The sequence below is a fragment of the Nannospalax galili genome, unplaced genomic scaffold (genome assembly GCF_000622305.1).
Source record: "Nannospalax galili isolate Female #2095 unplaced genomic scaffold, S.galili_v1.0 scaffold60, whole genome shotgun sequence".
In the NCBI taxonomy this organism is placed as follows: Eukaryota; Metazoa; Chordata; class Mammalia; order Rodentia; family Spalacidae; genus Nannospalax; species Nannospalax galili.
Window position 1 is genome coordinate 998,930 of NW_008346989.1, and position 7,013 is coordinate 1,005,942.

The 7,013-nt window shown below is 44.1% G+C and overlaps 1 protein-coding gene across 1 annotated transcript in view; it reads left to right on the forward strand.

The window, feature by feature from the left end:
- The window catches only part of LOC115072083 (translation initiation factor IF-2-like), a 15,165-nt gene that overhangs the window by 827 nt on the left and 7,325 nt on the right, over positions 1-7,013 (forward strand). Inside the window, exon 2 of the mRNA XM_029568473.1 lies at positions 100-712. Coding sequence (XP_029424333.1) covers positions 100-712 — 613 coding nt within the window. The remainder of the gene's footprint in view (positions 1-99; positions 713-7,013) is intronic.

The window sequence follows — 7,013 nt, forward strand, 5'->3', positions numbered from 1 at the left end:
CGTCCGCCGGGGGTCCGCGGCGTGCGGGGCCCGCGCCCCTCGGTTCGGAGTCGCGCAGTGCCGCAGCGCCCTTCTCTTCCCCGGCCGCTCCCCACCCAGCCTCCGCAGCCACCTTCCCTCCTAGCCCGCTGTCCCGCAGCACAGGTCCCCACGCCTTCCCGCGCCTTTGTTCTGCCGCGACCTGGGGCCGGACGGAGCGGCTCCCGCCGGGGGTCCGCGGCGTGCGGGGCCCGCGCCCCTCGGTTCGGAGTCGCGCAGTGCCGCAGCGCCCTTCTCTTCCCCGGCCGCTCCCCACCCAGCCTCCGCAGCCACCTTCCCTCCTAGCCCGCTGTCCCGCAGCACAGGTCCCCACGCCTTCCCGCGCCTTTGTTCTGCCGCGACCTGGGGCCGGACGGAGCGGCTCTGGACGAGCGCTGGGCCCAGGGCGGCCCCGGAGGACCAGAACGGCGGAGCACGCCAGCGTGTGCGGGATGCGGAAAGGCCGGGGATGGGAGCCATGGTGCTTGGACCGGATCTGTGTGGATGCTCGTCCTGGAGTAGCGCCGGGGTACTGGAAAGTGAAGACCCAGCCTTGCAGGAGCGCTGCGCGCCGAGGACCGAGGCTACGGCCAGGGGGCGCCCGGGGCCTCCCAGCAGGACGAGGACCCGGAAGGAGGTGGTGGCCTGCACAGATAGAGGGCATCTGGAGGACCGCCGTGCGGTCTAGCTCACGGTAACTCCAGCACCTTGCTTAACCTCCCTGCAGCAGAGCAGAGGTAGCGCCAACCGCTATGCCTATCTCAGTGCCTTCAGACCAGCTCCGGCTTCCCAGGACCCACTAGAAAACGTCCTGGAGTGTAGATGCAAGGGCTCTACCTCACTCTGCGTCAGAATAAGCAACAGAAACAAAATATTATTCCCCAACTTCTCTTCATTCAGTCATCTGGATGGAGTTTAAGGGAAAAAAAAAAAAAAAGATTTCAGGCAGATATTGACTCCAGTGTTAAGGCAGAGGGTGAAGAGTACCACATATATCAGGATGCCTAAGCTAAGGAATACACAAATACATAACCGAACTTAAAGGCAGCTTAGATGAAAGAAAATTTAAAAACTAAGATTTTAGGGTTGTTATAAAAGTTGTGTTACAAGGGACAGATACAAGTAAATGGCCGTGGACATAGAAATGGGTTCTGTCTTGTTGCTGTGAAAAAATACTCTAACAAAAACAATTTAAGGGAGAAACGGTGAATTCTTGCACACAGTTCAAGAGTACCGTTTATCAGGGCAGTTGGTAGCATTGCATCCACAGTAAGGAAATGCCTGTGCTAGGCTCTTTCTCCTTTTTGTACAGTCCAGGATCCCAACCCAGGAGATGGTGCCACCCATAGTGGGCAGGTCTTCCTAATCAAGCTGTTCCCCCACAAACACGCCCAGAGACACCCTAACCTGGATAATCCCTCACAGGTGCTGGAAAAGGCCAGATTCTCAAGGTGACTTGAGATTTGCCACCACAGGTTTCAAGCTGGAAAAAACGGTTTGGAAAACAAGACATGTATTCAGGCACATCCATTATTCCAATTTGGTTTGAGAAATGAAAAGGAAGTTATTTGGGATGAGTACCCAGGAGACATAATCCAGAAGACAGGATTTAGAGGTAGGGTTCTGATTTAAATTCCAGCTTTACTATATTAGCTATGAAATTAGCTAAATTAATTTCTCTGCCTCTGTTTGCCTACCATGAACCAAGAACTGTGTCAAACAATGGGGATGTAAGGAGCCTGCATTAGGTTTCTCTAAAGAACCCAAACTGACTAAATATATATAAGGATTTATTAGATTGGCCACAGGACAAAGTCGGAGTGGTTCAGAATTGGCTGTGCCACGCTGGAGAGGCTGAGAATCTGGTAGCTGCTCAGTCCACGAGGCTGGCTGTCTCAGCAGTCCCAATCTGGTGCTAAAGACCTGAAGGATTCCTGGAGGTCTGTTAGTCCAGGGACAGAGAGAAGCTCAGTAGGTAAAAGTGCTTGCCATCAAGCCTGACAACCTGAGTTCGACCCCCAGACCCACATGGTTGTCTTCTGGCATCCACATGTGCACCACGGCACTTGCACACTTGAATCATGATCCAGTCCATCAGTATTAACAAAGAGAAATAGCAACACCACCTCATCATAAAATGTAAATGAAAGACAACCTCCTCTACCTTTCTGTCTTCGTGTTTATGGATGATCGAGTTAACAAGTATTTCTGCTGATCAGTGATTTTTCAGAGTGGGTTTTTTTTTTCAACTCAACCTATGAAAAACATATCACACACTTTAATGCTCCGAAGCCCACCCTGTTCCTTGGTAGAGAGTCCCATTGTGATCATTGTATCCACTCTTTCTATTCCATATACTTCTCAGAAAGTGGGCTCCAGCCCCAACCTGAAAGACCTGGAAATGTAACTAAATTCTACCAAGTTATGGGCTGGAGAATTGGCTCAGCAGTTAAGCGCACTGGCTGTTCTTACAGAAGACCCAGGTTTGAATCCCAGCACCCACATAGCAGTTATACCATCCATAACTCCAGTTCCAGGGGATCCAACACTCTCTTCTGTTCTCCACAGGCATTGAATGACACCTGTGCACTTAAACACATAAAATAAAAATTTCAAGAAATTGTAAAATTTCTACCAAGTTAAATGAGTGGGAGGATGAAAAGGTTGGGTGTTTACCAAATTCCTGAGAAATAAGCTTTTATTTCTTTAATTTTTTTTTTTTTTTTTGGTCTTTTTGAGACAGGTCTCCCTGTAGCTCCAGCTGTCCTGGAACTCACTATGTAGACCAGGCTGGCCTTGAACTCACAGAGACCCACCTGCCTCTGCCTCCCGAGTGCTGGGATTAAAGGCGTGCACCACCATGCCCGGCTTCTTTAGATAATTTTGAGATTTTCAGTTCTTGCATCTAAAATGAGCCTAATAGACTAACCAATGCAGATGCATATATTTGTGAATATTTGATTAGAGGAGGATTTTAGTTACATAAGCACTAATATTTTAACACCTTTGAACTTGGGGATTCCTTCCAGAAGAACAAATACACAATTTTTACAACCCACCTAAAATGCATCTACCCTTAGAACTTTTTTCAAATGTATCTTTTTTTTTTTTTTTTTTTGGTCTTTTTGAAACGGTTTCCCTGTAGCCCCAGCTGGCCTGGAACTCACTATGTAGACCAGGCTGGCCTTGAACTCACAGAGATCCACCGGCCTCTGCCTCCCAAGAGCTGGGACAACAGACGTGAGCCACCACGCCTGGCTTCAAATGTATCTTTTTAAAAAAGAGCTTTATTTTTATGTGCATGAGTGTGAGTGTTTTGCCTGCATTTATCTAAGTGCACCTTAGGTATACCTGTGAAGGCCGGTAAAGGGTGGCAGATCCCCTGGAACTGGAGTTACAAACTGTTGTGAGCTGCCATGTGGGTGCTGGGCACAAAACCCGGGTCCTCTTCAGGTCCCTCTGCAGGAGCAGCAAGTGCTCTTAACAACTGAGCCAGGCATCAGCTCCCAAAATGTACCCTGAATTTTACTCTGACACTTTATACGTTTTCAGCTTAATTTGCTATAGAAAGTCCTGATTTTCCTCTATTCATTTTCTTTGTTTTTTTAATGGGGTTTTTGCTGCTCTAACATCCCCCCCCCCAAGAGGTAACTCTAAAATCTTTTAGGGATTAGATAAAAGCTCACAAATACTTTCGACATTTTTGGCCTTTGGAACAGAGTATGTTACTAAAAGGCTCAAAGTCATTGTGAGTTTTAGCCAAGAAACTGGCTACTTTTCTGTGGGGTCTTTTTACCTTGACTGCATAGTCAATTCCTACCTCCTATTCTTATCACACCATCCTCTGAAGAAGTTACCCAAATTGCCAATAGGGAATCGGGACACAGACCTCTCTGGCTTCTTCCATGCTGAACAGGGACACAGGGTGAGGCAACTGGGGTACCCCTTCAGTGGGTTTATCTAAGACTTTTATCTAAAAGACTCCCAAACTGCATAACCCTTACCTGTAGGGGGGAAAGAAAGTCCTTGACTGGTGAATAGATGTGAATAAGTAAAGGCAAGAGTAATTAGCATTACAAGTTCTAGACAGGGAACTAGAAAAAAGTCAGAACAGGGCAATTTTCAAATGTTCCTATGAGAGTCCATGGGAATTTCTTGTCAAGAGCTTCCAAAAGCATCTCTCTGTTGAGTTCCTCCTCACTTTTCTTTTGTCTTCCAAGGCTGAACTCTAGAGTGATGGATTCAGGATTTGCTTTCAGGTATTTTGATACTGATGCAGTGGGTAGAATCAGTGCCAGTTCCCTCTCAAAGGCTTCCAGATAACTGAGGGGTTGCTGAGGGATATGTATGACCCGAGGGTATGCGCACTGGAAAGCCTTTACCCAAGCATGGGTCAAGCCTTCTCTTCCTAACCTTCCTCAGATTGTATACTTTAGCCCTCCCCAAATCCAGGAGGCCATGTGTGATTAGGATCAAATTACCTACAGTTGGCTGGGAAGAGTGGCTGGATACTCTGGTGAGGGTCCAATGACCCTGCTTGGCCCTCCTTTAATAAATGAGCACAACCCTCGACAAGCCCAATTATGACAATGTTTAGTGATGAGGCACAGCTGAAGTTGTGATGATGGTGGTTATTTGATGCAGAAGAGACTGCTGTACAGCATCATCTTATTAAAAGGACATGGAATTTAAAAGGATTTGGTGCTAGGATCCACATAGAGGGAGAACATTGTATTTCTGAGTCTGTGTTACTTCACTTAGTATGACAGTTTCTAGATCCATCCATTTACCTGCAAATTCCATTATTTCATCTTTTTTACTGCTGAATAAAACTCCATTGTGAAAATATACCACATTTTTGTTAACCACTCATCAGTTGAAGGACACTTAGGTTGCTTCCATCTCTTAGCTATTGTGAGAAGAGCAGAAACAAACATGGTTGTACAAGTGTCTCTACAATAGGATGAGTCCTTTGGGTACATGCCAAGGAGTGGTCATATGGTAGGTTCATTTTTAGTTTTATAAGAGTTCTTCACACTGTTTTCCATAGGGGTTACACGAGTTTGCAGTCCCACCAGCAGTGAATGAGCATTCTCCTTTCTCCACATCCTCGCCAGCATTTGGTATCATTTGTTCTATTGATCCCAGCCACTCTGACTGGGGTAAAGTGATACCTTAGGGTGGTTTTAATTTGCATTTTCCTAATTACTAACGATGTTGAACACTTTTTGAGATGTTTCTTAGCCATCTTTATTTCTTTCTTTTAGAACTCTGTTTAGATCTTTAGCCCATCTTTTCGTTGGGTCATTTAGTTTCTTGATTCTTTGTTTTGTGAGTTCTTTATATATTCTGGATGTTAAACCTCTGTCAGATGTGTCACTGGTGAAGATTTCTTTTTCCCATTCTGTGGATTTTCTCTTCAATTTTTTGATTGTTTCTTTGACTGTACAGAAGCTGTTTAGTTTACTGAGGTCCCACTTGTTCATGCTGACCTTAACTCCTGAGCAACTTCTATCCAATTTAAAAAGTCCTTTCCTACACCTATTTCTTATAAGTTACTGACAATATTTTCTTCTAATAGTTTCAGGATTTCCAGTTTCACATTGAGGTCTTTGGTCCATTTGGAGTTGACTTTTGTGCAAGGTGAAAGATAAGGATCTAGTTTCATTCTTCTACAGGTGGAGACCCAGTTTTGCCAGCACCATTTGTTGAAGATGCTGTCTTTCCTCCATTGTGTGTTCTTGGCACTTTTCTCAAGTATCAGGTGACTGAAACTGCCTGTACTTGGGTTTGGGTCTTCAATGATGTTTGGGATTACATTGAATCTATATATTGATTTTGGTAGGATGGTCATTTTCACAATATCAGTTCTGCCAATCCATGAGCATGGAAGGTCCTTCCATCTCCTGGTGTTTTCCTGATTCTCTTTCTTTAACGATTTAAAATTTTCATTGTAGAGATCTTTGGTGTCTTTGGTCAGATTTAATTCCAAGATTTTTTTTTTTTTTGCAGCAATTGTGAATGGGAACATTTCCCTGTATTCTTTCTCCATTTGCGTGTTATTGGTATATAGAAAGGCTACTGATTTTTGTAGATTGATTTTATAACCTGCCACTATACCAAAAGTGTTGATCAGTTCTAGGAGTTTCCTGGTGGAATTTTTGGGATCACTTGGGTATAGTATCATGTCATATGCAAAAGGGGTAATTTGATCTCTTCTTTTCCAATTAGAAATCCTTTCATTTCCTTCTCTTGTCTTATTGCTGTATCAAGAGTTTCAATCACTATGGTGAAAAGGAGTCGAGACAGTGGACACCCTGGTCTGGTTCATGATTTTAATGGGAATGTGTCCAGGTTTTCTCCATTTAGAATGATGTTGGCTGTGGGTTTATTGTATATAGCGTTAATTATGTTCCATCCAGTCCAGTTCCCTCTAGGACTTTGAACATAAATGCATGTTGAATTTTGTCAAAAGCCTTTTCTGCATCTATTGAGATGACAATGTGGTTTTTGTCTTTGAGTCCATTTATATGATTAATGATATTTATTGACTTGCGTATATTGAACCAGCCCTGCATCTCTGGGATAAAGCTTACTTGATCATTGTGAATGATCTTTTTTATTTGTATCTGTATGCAGTTTGCAAGTATTTTGTTGATAATTTTTGCCTCTATGTTCATTAAGGATATGGGTCTATAGTTTTCTTTTTTGATTGTGTCTTTACCCAGTTTGGGCATTAGAGTGATTCTGGCTTCATAGAAGGAATTTGGGAGTTCTCCCTCTGTTTCTATCATTTTGAATAATTTAAGTAGTATTGGTTGGAGGTCTTCTTTAAATGTCTGGTAGAATTCTGCTGTAAATCCATCTGGGCCTGGACTCTTTTTAGTTGGGAGGGTTTGTATTACTGTTTCAATTTCCATATATGTTATGGGTCTGTTCAAACTGTTGATTTCTTCTTGGTATAACTTTGGTGGTTCCCATGACTTCAGATATGC